The sequence below is a fragment of the Zonotrichia albicollis genome, chromosome 7 (genome assembly GCF_047830755.1).
Source record: "Zonotrichia albicollis isolate bZonAlb1 chromosome 7, bZonAlb1.hap1, whole genome shotgun sequence".
NCBI classification, from domain to species: domain Eukaryota; kingdom Metazoa; phylum Chordata; class Aves; order Passeriformes; family Passerellidae; genus Zonotrichia; species Zonotrichia albicollis.
In genome coordinates, this window is record NC_133825.1 from 45353753 (window position 1) to 45370445 (window position 16693).

General features: G+C 46.0%; 1 protein-coding gene across 1 annotated transcript; it reads left to right on the top strand.

The window, feature by feature from the left end:
* BAG3 (BAG cochaperone 3) lies at positions 1-16393 on the top strand. Its single transcript, XM_005489849.4, has 4 exons — positions 1-267; positions 11145-11462; positions 13133-13513; positions 15084-16393. The coding sequence occupies exons 1-4, from the start codon at positions 97-99 to the stop codon at positions 15855-15857; spliced, it is 1644 nt and encodes a 547-aa protein (XP_005489906.1). The 5' UTR covers positions 1-96; the 3' UTR covers positions 15858-16393.
* Positions 16394-16693: the final 300 nt, after the last annotated feature.

The window sequence follows — 16693 nt, forward strand, 5'->3', positions numbered from 1 at the left end:
GCCGTCGCCGTTTCCAGACAGTTCCAGCCCCGCGCCCCCGCCCCCCGGCCCGCGGCGGATAAAGCGGCCGGCGCGGCCCCTGGGCTCTGCCCCGCCATGAGTGCCGCCGCTCAGAGTCCGCCGCCGCCGCAGATGGAGGGCAGCGCCGAGCCGCTGCCCCCCGGCTGGGAGATCAAGATCGACCCGCAGACCGGCTGGCCCTTCTTCGTGGATCACAACAGCCGCACCACGACCTGGAGCGACCCGCGCCTGCGGGCAGCGCCGCAGGTGGGGCGGGAGGGAGGACGGGGGTGGCCGGGCCGGGTGTCCCGGCGGGGCGAGGGGGGTCGGGGGCCGCTCTCCCCCCGCGCGTGGCGATGCCGTGAGGGCAGGAGCTGCCTTTTGTCTCTGACGCACTGCAGTCCCTTTTTTGTGCATTCAATCATTTGATACCTCGGCCCTGTAATGTTTATTTAAAGTTGGTTAAGTCCGCCCGGCCTGCCAGGGGAGAGGCGAACCTGATTTATTTTTCAGCTGTGAACGCTGGCTGCCTTTAAAAAAGGAGCGATCCGGCTCGGAGTCCAACTTCTTTTTTCTTTCCCCGTTTGCTTTTCCCTGGTCCCAAACTCTGCCGGCAGCTGCCGCTCCGGTTTTGTCGCGAAGCACGCTCGGGGAAAAGCCGCATCTCAGTCCAAATATGTCCATGGAAGGAGCGGCGCTGAGGGGAGAGCGGCCGGGGCCCTGCGGGGTGACCCTTTCGGGTCAGCTCCTGCGGCTTTTGGGGAATCCAGCCCGGCCCTTGGGGGATCGCAGCCCTCTGACCCAACAGCGCGGTGACTGTGCTGGGCAGAAAGTGCTGGAAACTTGAGCCGGGTTGGATTTGCCTGCTGGGAAAGCGATTTCCCGGGGTCTCGGCGCGGAGCATCGCGTAACCCCGAGCGCGCCGGGCTCCCGGGGCGTCCCTCCCGGCCGGGGGCTCGGGCACGGAGATCCGCGGGGCTGGATCGGAGCCCGGGGCTGGCGGCTGCCGGAGAGGGGCCGCGCCGGGGAGCGGCGGCTGCTGCGGGGCCAGCGGGGACAGGCCGGGACACGGCGGGGCCGCGGGAGCCCCGGTGAGCCCCGTGAGGGACACGGCGGGGCCGGGGCCGCGGGAGCCCTGGGACACGGCGGGGCTGGGGTCCGCGCAGCAGCAAGGGAGGGGATGCAGCTGCACCGGAGCTCTGTTGAAAGTTTTTTTTCCCCTTCCGTGCGACGCGCTGGAGAAGTGTTAATTATTTTATGAACTTACCGTTTCTTAAAATAGTAATTGCCCGGTTTCCGAGAGCAGACCGTGACTGAAAGCTCGGTGTGAGAGCAGCTGGCCTTGGAAAGGAAGGGACGTACTTCTCTATGGCAGATTAACCCCCTTTGCAGGTCTCTAAGTGCTGGTTCGTTTGGTCTATAAATAAATCCTAGTAATAATACACAGAGGTCTTAGAAAAATGTAATTCGATAATAAGAATATTAGAATAGCATAGGAAAAAGTGTTTTCTCTCCTTTTTGGAGGCACCTGCTAACACTTGCTGTTATGGTAGTAAAAATAAAAATAATGTGTTTTTTATAGCCATAGAATGTACTTGAGAAGAAAAGTGTGCTGTTTACTGAAAGGGTTTTGTTCCAGGGATACCACTTGAGCCTAACCCATTTAACAGAATAGTCAGATTCAAGCTGCTTTCAATAATTGTGTGAAGAGAGTTGGAAGCTGTCTGATGGATCAGCCCTCTGCTTGAGTAGGTGCCTGAAACAAAACAAATTTTCATCCCTATCTAGTGTGAAATCTGTGGTGATAAGAATTGCCTCTGTGCCTCTTCTGCCAATTGCAAGGGCAGTCACAGGTACAAAAAGCTGTATCTGCTTTTCAACAGCTTTTGTGGGATACACTGTTTTCCTGTCAGGAAAATCTGTTACTCCTGGCTGTGAGCAGGAACACGAACTTTGGGTTTGTTCACTGGGTGACAGAGAAATGCCTCTAGAGTTGAGCTGTTGATTTTTGGGAGTTCCTAGCTTTAAAAAGTCCTCCAGTTTGTGGCAGTAGAAGTTGTCTGTAGCTGCTCTCACAGGGCCATTTATCAGCCTCGAATTAAATGTGTTTGCTGGAATTCATGGACAGCTGCTGAAATCATCAGTTTTTTGAATACCAGTGTATTTCACAGGGACAGGTACTAGTTAGCAAAAGAATCTTAGAGTCAGGCCCAAGGAAAATATATATTTTTCTAAATATTGTCTTAGCTGGACAATGCCAAGGAAGGCAAATTACCCACTGACATTGAATTTCAAATCCAGCAAGGAGTTTTGAAGATGCCAGACTTCTGTTAATACCTAAACAGGGTAGGAAGGACATAAGAGATGAAAGCAAAAAATGAGATTTGATGGAGAGAGCTTTCTGATTTCCTTCATTCTCATCCTAGCTCAGATGAGAACTTGGGGCTGTTAGAAGTGATCTGACAATCACAGAAGCTGACTGCATGTGTCAGACTTGATGCACCTTTTCAAGAACAATTATTCTGAGATCAAACTTGTGCTGACTCCATCACTGCATTGTTTTCACTGAAATCTGACAGGGAAATTAGCAAATTTTTGCCACCTTTGAGGTGGTCTTACACTGTATCCACCAATATTCTGTCTGTGAATATTTGTTCCCTTTCTGAAGAGATTAGGCAATGAAATGAGGTATTGCGGTTTAAGTGGGCAATGACTAGAGCACAGATGTAGGGCTGGCTGAGCTTTTCTAGCTGGGTAAGAATATAGCTGAGGCAGTGTTGTAACAAAGTCCTGTTGTTCCCAAGTGCTTGATCTTGCTCTTCTCACTTACCCTGGGCTTAACATCAGTGTAGCCTTGCTGGCTGCAGGAATCTGTGCCAGACACATAATCGGGTAAAAGTTGAAGTGGCTCTTCTGAAATTTTAACCCATGACAAAAGCATTTTAAAGCAACAAAACCGGACCTTGGTTTTGCATTTAGCTCTGTATTTGAGGTGCATTTGTGAATTCAGGCTCTCATTCAGTCTGACCTTTTTTATTTTTTACTGACATGAAGGATGGGTGTTCTTCTGCATATTTGTTCCTGTAATGTGTAAGAAATCACTGCAGCATAGGGATGGATTGGGGAGCCCTTAATTAGAAAGAGGGAAAAATCTCATGTTTCAGTGAGAAATAAGGAATGAGTTTGCAAATGACAGAAAAATATTTATTAATGAAGCTTCTTGGTAGACTGATTTTTTTTTCAAGTATCTGATTAGCTAACAGCAAGACATTTAAGGAGTAAGGTGAAATTAATACTGTCAAGATGTATAAAAATCTAGTAAAAAATGTGTTTACTAGTGATGCCACTCTTCCTTTTTTTTGGTAGAATTACTCATTTCCTATGCTTACTTGTTGTAGTTATTTTCTGTGCTAACTTAGAGTATCACAGGTCTGCATACTTCCTGCAGGATTGTCTCATGGCATTAAATTGTTCACTTGGTGTTCCCCAAAGTGTCAATAAAAATAGATTGCACTTTAAGAAGAAAACAAAGGTTTGTATAGATATTTATCAATACCCCTTCTCTGTGTTGTTTCCACATGCAGTAAACCCCCTGGGAAATAATGCAGCTAAAAATAATCCAGAGGAATTGACTGTGCTGGGCTTCACTAACGGATATTGGAGTGATCAATAGCTCAGTGGTGCCTTGGGTCTGAGATAAAAGCTGCAGCAGCAGCCAGGCACGAGTGAGGGAGCAGCCATAAAAGTGATCTATGAGAAGTTCTGGCTGCAGCAGTCGCTGCACAGGAACAGAGCAAGGAGAAGCCATCTCACCCTGCTGCTGATGCTTCGCTGGGGAACAACTGACTGCACCTCAGTTTCCATCCTCTCCCTTCATGGATGTTGCATCTCTGTTCTCTCTGCTTCCCCAAATAAGTCTGAAGTCACTCAATTCACATCTCTTTAGCAGTGGGCTTATTTTTGAGCACTGACTTCTCGTGGTCAAGTTGACTGAAAAATCCTTGGTAGACCGAATTAGAACTTGCATGGAGAGGTCAGAACAGCCTCTCTGGAGCTGTACCTCTCACAGTGGTTCTCCTCAGGGGAGGGGAATGTGAGGTCAGCTTAGTAACATTTAAGGTCTCTTCCACCTGCAGTGTTTTTACTTTCCTAATGCTGGTGTGCATTCTGTCCAGCTAATAAATTAGTCACTGGATTAAAAAGATACTGCACAGAAAAGGCTCAGGAGGTAGGAGTGGTGAAATTATCAGAAGGGGATTTTTGGGAGGGTTGTGTCCTGGCTTTGCCAGATTCCCTGCAGCTGCTTGGTGTAGTTATTTAAAGCCCCTCCTGACAGAGCATGGTGAGCAGGGAGTTAACTTATGGACATATCAATTAACCTGAAAACAAGGGGTGGGGCTAATCGGAAATAAGAGACAGGAACACCAGGAAATGATGCTGGAGATAATGCAAGAGGAAAAGCAGAGAAGGTGGTGTGGGGTTCTGTGTAACTCCTGGCACTGTGTGCCCCTTATCTAAAGGACAAAGGAAGAGTGCTTGTGCCAGGTGGCAGCATTCTTACCTAGGAACTGTATTTTTAACACTTGTATGCACAGGCAGAACTTTTCCATGACTACGTGGCAAAAATAGAATTGTTCCCACTTGAGCCATGATAAGGCAGGTAACAATCCATTATACTTTGGGGAGTGCAGACAGTATCACTGTAGGTGAGCTGTGGTCTCTCTTCATGCCAAGGTGAAGGTAAATGTAAATTAGAAGCAGTGGCTTGTTCACACAGTTCACATTACTTAATTACAGGCAGAAAGAAAAATGCTGGATCTTAAATATGTTGCAGAAGCTGTTGGTTTGATTATTTTTAATTTTCCTTTTTGGTTTTATAGACAGGAAAATCAGGCATGGAATGGGAAAGAGACTGGTCTGACAATACCCAGTAGGCCGGGTAGCACAAAAGTGTGTTTTTTATGGTAATTAATAAAAGGGGTGCAATGTAGCAAGTGCTTTTATAGTGTTGGAAAATTGCCCTTTAAGGAAGAGAAGTCAGAAAGCTGCTGCGTACAAAATGAAATTTTAGATGGAAATTTGAAGCCTGACTATAAACTGAAGTTCATGGCCCACTCTTCAAGCATTATCTGCTTATTCTCCTGTTTGTTTTTGTTTTTTTTAATGAGGCATTGTTTTGCTAATTTTTGAGGGTTCTGCTTTCTGATGTATTTCAGATTCCTGGGTCATAACTAATAGGAAAGCAACAGTTTGACCACCTGCTTCTTAGGTAATGAGGCAGTGAACAGAAATAACTGAATAGAGAGTCATTCTCATCCCCCTTGGCAAGGGTATTTGTTAGCACTCTGAGGGGCTTTTCTCTGACTCCATCCACCAAAGCTGCAGGGTGGGTGGTGATCCCAGCTCTCTAAGAGCACTCTGCTCCTGGGAGCACTCATTGTTTCTGTCTCAGACATGTTCAGTTTGGCCCATGGGCTGCTCTCAGTGCCAGCTTCCACATGGGCACCCTGGGCAGGTGTTGTCATGTCCTCACCAAGGCATTTTAGCTGAAGAAAGAATCCTCCTAGTGATTAAAACAGGACAGGTTTTGTTCTTAGTACAAGATTGATCTGCAAGATAGCCAATATATTTGCTCCAGGAAGGCTCTGTGTTCTGAAAAGCTGAGGATCAGTTTTCTCCTTCAGTTTTCTCCTTCAGTTTTGAATGGTGTTTATTTATTTCTAATGGCATCGGTTAGAGCGAATGTTAATGTCATTCTTGTATAACACAACTTGATAATTACAAGAGAGAACAAAAGGCCTGTTTGCCTACACATGTGTATGTTGGGAAATAAAACTCAGCATTCAGCAAGTGGAACATCAAAAGCAGCTTGGCCTGTAATTGGGTTACATGATGCCACTGACACCAAGTCCTACTGAGACAGCTCATGCAGCTAAGCTTATTCATGGTTTCCTTCAGTCATTAGCTAATGATATCTTGCCCAAATGTCTATGTGCTCAGTCTATATATTTAAGCACAAATTGTGAGTAAAAGGGTGAGAATGCAAATGTGTGCAGCAGCTGAGGCAGGGCTGTAAGAAGTTTGGAGTCAGCACTGAGAGTAAATCACTGGGTACCTTGGAACCCGTGTAGTTCTTGGGAAGTGTTAGTAAAGCCCAGCTCATGCTGAGGGTGTGCTATTTATATGTTCAAACACACAGCAGACACGAGGAACTTCTCAGAAATACTTGGGATATGTTGATTTCTGTTGGTAGCAAAGGTAGTGTGGTACTTTTGTAGTTCATGCAACAGAGAAGGAAAGGAGGTCTGGCCAGAAGTAAAGTACAAGTGGCTGTGGAATCTAATTCCAATGGTTAAAATTTTACATTTCTATGACAAAAATGGTATTTCCTTTAATAAATAGAATAGTTACTTCATTCTGAATTTGAATACTGGGTTCCACTGGCTTTTTTGTTATTCATGGCAATTTCTGATAAAATGCAGGTTTGAGCAAGTGTATGAACAAAACTTGGTTGTTATGTCACTCATTTTGGTTATTGCTGTATTTGATTGTGAAAGAACAGAATCATGCTGTTTCCTTCTTCCTAAATAAATAGGATTTGGGCTTCAAGTTGTAAAAGGTGTGTTGTCAAGTACTGGTGTTTTCTCATTTGAGCGACCAGAATAATTGGTTGTGTAGTACTCTATCGCAGCAGCTTACAAGTTCAGAACGACACTGGAGTCATGGTCCATCTGTTTGCATACAGAGAAGTTGTTTAATCTCTTGGCAGTGCTGGTAAATTTTGTTTTCCCCTTACTAGATAATATTTACAGAATAGGTACAATTTAAATACTTGCACTGCTGCTCTGCAGGAGCTGCAGGAGTGCTACATGTGTGAATAACATCTGCTTTAGAGACTGAATTGACTGCTGCAAATAACATCAGTAAGGTTAAGAAAAATGCAGGAATGCAATGGCAGCAAAGGAGGTTTTTAGACTTTATTCTGTAGACCATTTCAGTATTGGAGGAATGACAAATGTATTATGTAATGAGTCTCAAAAGGGAGATTCTGAATTTGACACAACTATTCAAGTCATTTAGCATGAATAGAGAATATTTTGACAAATTTATTTCAAGCAGTAGAGCTGTCTTGGAAAACTCCAGTGGCAATTTGCTGGCATCAGCAGTGGCTGAATTTGCAGGTTTGGGTCTGGAATATCACTTGAGCAGACTTGGGGCACACTGGGAGTTATCCATTATTCCGATGGTACAGCTGTGCTGGGAGCCCTGGTACAAGGCTGTGCTTTTGCTCTTGCTGTCCCTCTTTTTATTCCAGTGCCTCTTGGCTTCAACTCTCTTGTAAATGGGAGCAAGTTGGAGGATTTTAGTGTCAGTCCTGACAGTGCCCTTCCCACGGGAAGGCAGCAGTAGGATGTGGGGGTATGAAGTGTTTTTTCCAGTTGCACAACTCGTGCTGGCTGCACCTTTATTTATCCTGGTGATGGCCTCACAACAGAAACGCTTGTCCCGAGAGCTGAGAGCCCTGTCCCTGCTCTGAGCAGCTCTCCAGGCACAGCCCCACTGTCCCTCCTGGGCCAAACCTCTCATTTGCCTGGATGTGATGGCTTACCTCAGCACCTCCTGAAGTGCTGGGTCAGGTTGGAGTCCCTGTGGGTATTTCAGGCTACCTGAAATGGCATCTAAAACTGTTGGGAACATTTCTGAGCTGCTTAAGGCAGCTTTTGCATTTTTGTGCTCCCTCCTTTTGGGGGATTCTCTCTCTTCAAGGTAAATTAAGTGTATGAGCACAGCTGGGATTGCTGATAGTCAGTCCTGGTACTTACTGAAAATTAGTTGATACTCTGCTGTTTGTAGCTACTCAGCTTTAAGGAACTTCTTGTTTCCTTAGATGAGGGCAGGAGAAATTTGCTTCAATTAGTTTCAATGCAGAAACCTGAGTTGGGTTCCTGATTTTTTGTTTTTGGTTTTTTTTTAATACTTAAACCAGAAGGATGGTGGACTAAGACTTGTCATTCATTTGTTGGTCATTCTCTTTGTGCAGATTTGAATTAAATGTGAGCTCTGGACTTTTTCTAGGTAACAAGTTTGTTAATGCAACAAGCAGGAACTGTATGAGATAGAAGGCAAAACAAAAAAATGGCTACTTTTTGTTGTGCTGGCTGTTCTGTGGAATTAAAGCATTAGGAGGGAATCTGTGAATTTCTTTAATGTAGTGTGAAGATGAGTGTTTTTCGTAGCTTGATTCCATCCCTCCCCATTGGCACAGTGTCCCCAGGCACACCTGAGCTTTTCCTGAAGTCTTCCAGAACCTGTTTGCCCAGGCTGGAAACACAGGCTCTCCTGCACAGAACAGAACTGCTTTGGCCAGGATTTTGGCGACAGGGACATTGGGATGTGCACACACTCCCTGCTGTGTCAGAGTCTCACTAAATACACACCAGAACCCAGGGCCTGCTCAGTGGTGTCATTCCCCAGAGATGGGAATTTCAGAATACCTGGATTGTCCCTGTTTGTGATTGATTGTACCACGGTGGGAGGCAAAGAAACAGGGAAGAAGGAATGTTAAAGATGTGGTGATACAAACTGGCTAATGTAGGCAGCTGTTTGTAGAGTTAAGTATTAATTAAGTGTCGAAGGGGACAGTGTAGAGCAGGAAGTGCTTTGTGATGAGAGCACCTTTCCTAAACCTGATCTGTGCCTCGGGGCCACTGATGGTGGGAAAAACAAGGACGCTGCCTTTGCTCTTCTACCAAGGGCTGCTCAGTGTGACTGCAACTGAGGCCTCTGTGGTTAGACCTGACTACAGGGGAAAAAAGCCTACAACAAAGGACCAGCTTGAAATACTAACTTTCCACAGGAGCAGCACAGGTTGTATGAAGCTGTAAGAATACGTGAGAAATTGTGGGAGTATGTCTATTAAAAAAAATAGAGAACAACAAAACAAAACCACCTTAAGTATTGACAGGAGATTTACTTAATTTATAAACTGGATGCTTTGAAGAAGCAGTCCAACCTGCTTTTTGCTTTGGTTTTGGGCTGCCTCTTTTGTGTTTCCTAGCAGGGCTTAAGTTGCAGAGGCAGATTTCTCAGATTGCTGAGAAGGTTCAAAACAAGGGCAGCCCACGGGTCTGAGCATGAAAACAAGGGAGGGGAAGGCCATGGCTGGGCTCTTTGGGAGGGGCTCATGGAGGGGAGTGGGACACTGTCCATGTGGAATGATTTATCATTGTGGGGCACTCCAGAAAACTGGAAGTCTTGTCCCCAGATCAGACATAATGCGGACCCCAAAGCAGCTGCTCTCTTTGGGCAGCTCGGTACCCCAGGTGGGGCAGAGCAGCTTTGGCTGACGAAACCTTCTCATGCCACATCACCTGTGGGTGCTGCAGGCCCACCCAGCTCCCAAGCCCTTCCCTTAGAGCCTCGGGAAGTGAGGGAATCTCCTTTTTATAGCGGTGGGAGCCGTGGTAGGTGGGGAGGCTGCTCGGGTTACGGGCAGGGATGCTGGGGCAGCCGGCGCTCGCAGAATGCCCTCAGTCAGCGCCGCTCCAAGGTGAGGTGCTGCTTCCCGCTGGGATCCGTGTGGGATCCATGGCCTCCCCTCCAGCCCAGCCTCTGACACACGCTTGGCTCCAGCACAGCCTCGCATTGTTGTCAGCTGAGCACACCTCAGGTTTATTTTTTATTTTCCAACAAATGCTGTTTGCTGACGTAAAGGGCGCACGTCCCTGCGGATCCCGGCAGAGCTGTGGGGTCAGGGCTGTGCTGGTGGAAGGTGAAAGAGCGAGTGGGTGTTGGTGTGAGGGGTTCTGGGAGCCCCTGAGAGCCTGTGTGGAGCACAGGAATGTGGTTTCCTGGTAGGGTGAATTTAAAATGACTCATCCGTGGATCCTGGTGCAGACGTTGGCATGAGATCATCCTCGTTGTGCAGCTGGGAAAGCCAACTTCAGATTGCTTCTCTCTGCGAACTTTCTAGGCCTGGCTCTCCTCTGTGCCTCTTCTAGAATCCTTCCTTTGTGGAGGATTTTTTTTTTAATGAGTAAAAGGAAATGGAACAGTGGGGCTCAGACTTTCAGACTTTGAACTTGTTCCTTTCAGTGTTTTTTGTCTTCATTAGTTTACAGCCTCTATTCTCTGTGGTTTTACTGCTAAGAAGAATTCTCAGAAATCACTTTTTAAGATGATACTATCATATAGTAAGAACACTGATAGTCTGGTTGATAAACCAGTGAATTCCTGATGAATTAGTATGTCAGTGTGTACAGGAGCAACATGGAATATTTTTGCAGCTTAAACACCCCTTTAAAAATAGGGTTTCCAACACTTGCACCATATGTCCCCTTATTAAATTCTCCTCTTACTGAATAATGACATTACCCTCTGAATGACAGAGGTGCTTGTTACATGATCTGACTTAGAGATACATCTGGAACTTGGCCCTCACAGGGTCTCAAAATAGAATGACCGATGCAGGAAGAACTTACTAGAGGACTTGTGAGGGCTCTTAGCACAAACCACTTCCACCCTTGCCAGAGCTTTGACATTGTCCAGTGAGTGTGCTCAGACAACACAGGGATTTTCAAATCTTGCTTTTCAGTGTTTTCCTCTTTGTTAAGCTATCCTGTCTTCCCCTTCCCTCTCCCTCAATATTTACTGAACCAGATCCTCCTCAGCTGGAAGCAAATACATTTTCAGTGTGCTGTGTCAGTATCTCTTCAAATAGCCAGTGGGAAGAACGATACCAACAAAATCTGTGCTTCTGTTGGGATTATTCTTCTTTGTAAGTGTCTTTTCAGATGTAGCATTGAGGTGCTGAGGAGATGTCTTTGGTCCCATTGGTACTTGTTTGAATTGGATGAGGAGGCTGGGCTGGTGGCTAAGTGCATGATAAAGAAGAAATCCAGGTGGATTTGAAATACCAGGTGGCAGGTATTTCAAAGAACAAGGGAATGCTTATGAGAAGTGGGGGTGAAAGCCCCACACACAAGCAGATATTTTTATCTTCCTCCCCTTGCTGCAGTGTTGGCTGCCCTGTGCAGGCCTGACAGGCTCTGAGCTCCTCACCCATCTGATGCTGCTTTAGGGCAGCTTTCTCTCACCACATTTACTGAGCTACCAACACCTCTGTGTGCTGTTTTCCCTTGCAGGAAGGCCAGTCCTCAGCCAATGGCCCATCTCGAGAGAGCCCCAAGCAGCCGGCGGCCCGAGAAGGACACGTGGGCTACCCCAAGCTGCGCGCGGGCTACATCCCCATCCCCGTCATCCACGAGGGCCTCGACGGCCGGCAGCAGCACCCCTGCTTCTCCTCCCCGCAGCCTGGCCTGCAGAGGTACAAGACAGAGGCCGTGCCAGCGCCAGGGCAGGCCCAGGCACCCCTCAGGGCGGGCTATGGTGGCCCCGAGTCGCCGGCGGCCGATAAACAATGTGGACAGACACCGGCAGCTGCGGCCACGCACGGAGCCGAGGTGAGCGGCAGCGCTGCTGGGCTCTGCTCGCAGTGGTCTTTGCAGCATTTGTGGCCTCAATGTCACACAGGGGGAGCTTAGGAAGCCCAGCTCGCCACAGGATTGTGTTTTTTCCCAGTGCTTGCAGAGTACTGAAAGTGCACAGTCATGGCAGCATGAATATGGATGGGGTTTTTTTCTGGCGTCACCCACTTCTGTTCTGGAATGATTCTGCAGAGATAAATGCAGAGCTGAGCAGGCCCTGTGGCAGGGGAGGGTTTTTTAGGGTTTGTGCAGGTTCTCCTACAAGTGGAGAATGCAGACAAGCCTCTTGTGTTCTGCACCATGAGTCAAAGTGGGAGAGACAAGTGTCCAGTCAGCTAACAACCCAGGCCACTTCAGAAGAGTTTTGCTTCCTAATTGCAAATTTCAGTTGTATGAAATGGATTTACATATCCACACATTTAGAAGTGAGTTGTAAAGTATTTTTGTCCTTCAGTGGCATGTGAAAAAAATTTCAGACTATGGACTTCTTTGAAAAAAATATCACCCTGCTTGTTTTGTGTTTCAGAAGATGGGATTTTTGGCCTGCTCTCTGCAGAAAATTAGCAAATTGGTGTTCTTGTAATATATGGAAATATAAGCCTCATTTTTATTCAAAGTAAGATGAGCAGGAAATTCAGCCTTTACCAAGCTGAAAACATATCAGGTCTGTAATTCAGCAGTGGTGGCATCTTCTCTGAAAGCCATTTGGAGTTTGAAGAATGTAATTAAAATCCTGCTGGCAGGTTTCTCAGCTATTTTGACTAACCATGCCTGTCTAAGACAACAAGCTCAGCTTTTCCTTCTCCCAGCTGTGTTCAGCTTTGCCCTGTATGCAGAGTGCCTTTAGGAATGTGTCTTCTGTGCCACTTAAAGGAGATAACCAGGGAGGGAGGGCCTCAGAACTTGCTGTTGCATGTTCAGGCAGTGCAGTGTGGGTGCCAAGTGACCAGAGCCTGTGCTGGGGACCCTGCCCTGCACATCAGCAGTGCCACTGCTGGTGCTGTAATGCAAGCCATCATTTATTTATCCAAGGTTGCTGCTGTTCCATGGGCAGCTGAGCAGTTTATCAGCACCAGAAGAGGGGTCTTGTTCCCCTTCTCTCCTGCAATGCCTGTTCTCTCCTCTCACAGCTCAGTCTGGCCTTTCACAGGAGAGGGGGCAAAGGGCAGTTAGCCATATCTGCATCACCAAATTAATGACATGCTCTTAAAATAAACCCAACAAAACACGCAACATCTGTTTGTGTGGTGAGGATCAGAAGTCAGTGCTGTGTGCTCTTAGGGGTTTGGGTTTGTCTCCAGCTCATAATTTGTTTGCTTAGCTTTAGTTTACCTCAAATTTAACAGGTTTAGGCAGGAACAGCCGTGCAAAAGCAGCAAACATTCTGACTGAGCATCCACTCCCTGTTCATTTCAGGGCTGGGAATGCTGTAGCTCAGGTTCCTGCTTGTTATAATGATGCTCTCACAACTTATGTGGTTTCTCTAGTGAGGCTCTTGGCCAAAAAACCAGGGAAATGGAGTCCTTGCACGCTAGGAACACAAGTTCAGTTTCTATCATGATTGCCCCCTTTTCTCTTTAGAGATGAAAAGTATTGTGAACACACAGTGATTAACATTTAATAATGGATTTTTGTTTTCATGGCAGCCTCAGCCTCCTGGAGCATCTGACCCTGCAGCAGCTTCCCCCCAGCCCTCTGGCAGAGCCAACGCGGGGAGCCACGCGCTCCCTCGCGGTTACATCCCGATCCCCGTGATCCATGAGAACATGCCCCGGCAGCCCGCCCAGGCCTACCACCAGGCTCAGAAGACCCACTACCCTGCCCAGCAGAGCGAGTTCCAGGCCCACCAGCCTGTGTTCCACAAGATCCAGCCCGAGGAGCGGGAGCCCAAGGCGGCGCGGGCGCAGTCGCCGTTCCGGGTGGCTCCGAGAGGCTCCTCCAGTCGGGAGAGCTCCCCGGCCAGGGTGGGCACCCAGGTGCAGCCCCCAGCTCCCATCCGAGTGCAGACAGTGGTAGACAGACCCCAGGTATGTGCAATGGGGAAGTGATTCACCTGCCAGGGGCCTGAGCGTGGCTAGAGCTGTAAAATGAGCTTGTACTAACACATACATGAAAGCACCTAAAGCAGTCTCCACTGCTAGGTTTAAACAGACTGGGAGATCCTGAGATAAGCTGCAAGTTGCCTTTCCACCTGTCAGGACTGTGGTAGATCACTGAAATATCATTTAATCTGCTCTTGTCAGAGTATAATTTGGTGTAATTACACTGAGGTCACTGATGTTGCATTATGTTTATGAGACAAAAACCAGGTCTGTGGGATTTGTGACATCTATGTAAATATACTTGACTGATGTCTCAGAACCATTTAGGGGATAGCATCAGATGCACAAAGTAGTATTTGCTATGAAGAAAGGGGATAAGCAAAATCCAGAGCTTTTTATTCTTCTGACTTGAAGCGTGTTCTTGGTCATAGAACCTGCTGCTCATGGAACATTTTTTCCATGTTAGAATTCTTACTAAAACTACAATTCAAAGGCTACTGGGAATTAGACAGCTGTGAGTGTGTGGAAGGGGCTGTGTACAGAAACAACCCTTGATTTCCTCTCTGGAGATTTTTCACATTAAAAATGACAGAAGCAAACTTAGGTTAATAGTTTGAAAACCCAGGCTAGGACAAAACAAGGAAGACTCAAGATTTAATGTCATATTCTAGATCAGGGCTAATTTATTTATCTTTGTGGATGAGAATTTGCTCTCCCTAATAAAATTTTATGTTTATCAGGTAAAGCAGTAACAGATTTCTAGTGTAGGCCGTTTACCTACTTGGTTGGAATAAAGTACAGATATTTTACTATTTAAATTCATGAGAGCTGGATTTAGAATCTTTCAAAATCATGTTTATGTGCCCAAGTAACTAAAGGGTGTGTCAGGGGGAGGAAAATGGAGATCTCCTAAATTTCTGCTTTCTGCTAAGACTTCAGAACTAATCTCAATTTCAAGAGATTTCTGATTTGATGATTTAAAAGTGGAGTAATCCCAAGGATAGTCTCTAATCACTACAGTGTAATAAGATTGACACAGTAACCTCTGCATGTAAATAGGTTAAAGATTAAAAATAAGCACTAACCAGAAAAGCAATGTCCTGAAAACAGGAATAGGATGAGAATATCCCAAAGTGTGATTAAAACTCACCAAAGTAGTTGGCTTTTCAGGAAAGATGAGCCCTTCATTAGTGAAACAGGATGAAATCTTTCTTCAGCAAGAAGTCTCACTGACTTAAGCTAGGTGAAGGCTTTGCTCAAAGGTCCTGTCTTTTAAACCTGCTTCTGGGGCTGATTTTATTGAGCATGGGCAGGATTTGGTGGGTTAAATTTCATGTTTGAGAGAGTTGATTGGTGGCTATAATAACTGTTCAGCACAGTGCTATTGTTTTCAATTTAAAACAGTGAAATTCAGCAACGCTCAGGGAAGATGAAACATCTCTTGTGTGTGAAATTGCACTGCTAGGAGTACAGAAAATTAGAAGTTAGATTACTTGTTCTTTAGAGGGAAATAAGGAGCTTTGTGTCTCAACACAAAACTTGCCTTGCTCACCAGGTTTCTCAGCAACAAGTCCCAGCTCAGGAGCCACCAAGACCAGCCCCTCCTCCTGAAGCCAAGCCTGACAACAAGGCAGCCCCGCCGCCTGAAACAGAGGCACCCTCCACATATATCCCAATCCAGGTCACCCACCAAGAGCCAGATGCTAAAGCACAGCCCCAGAAGCCTCCAGCCATGGCAGAGAAAGCTGATAAAAAGGCTCCTGCCCCTGCCAAGGCTGCTCCCCCCCAGGAAAGGCCTCCTCCCGAAGAAGCGGCGCCGCCGAAGACGATGGAAACAGGAGAACCTCAGAAGCATCCTGGTGTTTTGAAAGTGGAAGCAATTCTGGAGAAAGTACAAATGCTTGAGCAGGCAGTCGACTCCTTTGAAGGCAAGAAAACTGACAAAAAGTACTTGATGATTGAAGAGTATTTGACCAAAGAGTTGCTGGCCCTAGACTCAGTGGACCCTGAGGGTCGCGCGGATGTGCGCCAGGCCAGGAGAGATGGGGTAAGGAAGGTCCAGACCATTTTGGAAAAACTTGAACAGAAAGCAGAAGATGTCCCAGAACCTGTTCAAGTTGATGGACTTCAGCCAAATTTTCCAGAGCCTAAACCACCACAGGAAATCATGGAGATTGAACCTGTGGAAGTCAAGAGCAAGGGAGATACCAGTAATAAAAATGCTCAAGAGGAAACCAAAATGGAAAGACACCAGCCTGAAACCAAGGAAGAAGTGTTTACCAATCTTGCCACCACAACAAACACATCCAATAACCCAACTGAACCATAGCCACGTGCTGAAATCAAAATCTCTCAGACTTTATAACTTAAAGTGTGTTTAAGTGAATTTTAAGTTGCATGCATTTCCGGAGCTCTTTTCAACTGGTTTTAATCAACATAGCAGCTTGGGACACAGTAAACACTTTGTGGGGAAAGGAGGGAGCTAGAAAGAAAATGATGCATTTATCCTTTATTCTTACACTATGTAAAAGACATGTTTCAAAAAGAAACCCTGTACATTAATTGCTTTTAGATAAGCTGAATGGAAAAGAAAAATGACTTCAGGGTTAATATTGATGCGTGTTGTTTAAGGTGTATTCTTTTGCAGGTGATTTTTGTAAAATCAGTGGCCTGCATTGTCAGAATACCAGTCCTCCTACAAGTATAGCCACTCTTAACAGTAATGTTTTTACTTTTAATGTTCACAGTTGGGCACTTTAAGTAATGATGGATAGAAAGTGTGCAAGAAACTGTAGGGATATTTATATGTGTGCAGGACTTCAATGCTATATTTTAAGAGGGAAATAAAATAATATGGAAGCCTAATTTAGTCTTGTGATTTTATAAGCTGGAGCTGTAAAGGCAGTAATTGGTTTTAAATGCACTATTCTGAAAACAGACTTTTCATTGCAGCATCATAGTTGAAGTCTGACAGCTGTTTTCTCATCAAGGCAAAAACATTTCTCTATTCATGTCCTCCCTTCTGATGTTGTTGCTGTGTCACATCTATGGATTGAGAAAGGAATTTGGCTGAGCATTTCTTCTCCCTTACCCTGGAAGTCACCATTTAACTGAAATGTCTATAACATTAAGATCTGTGGTTGTCTTACAGAAATTTCCAGATCT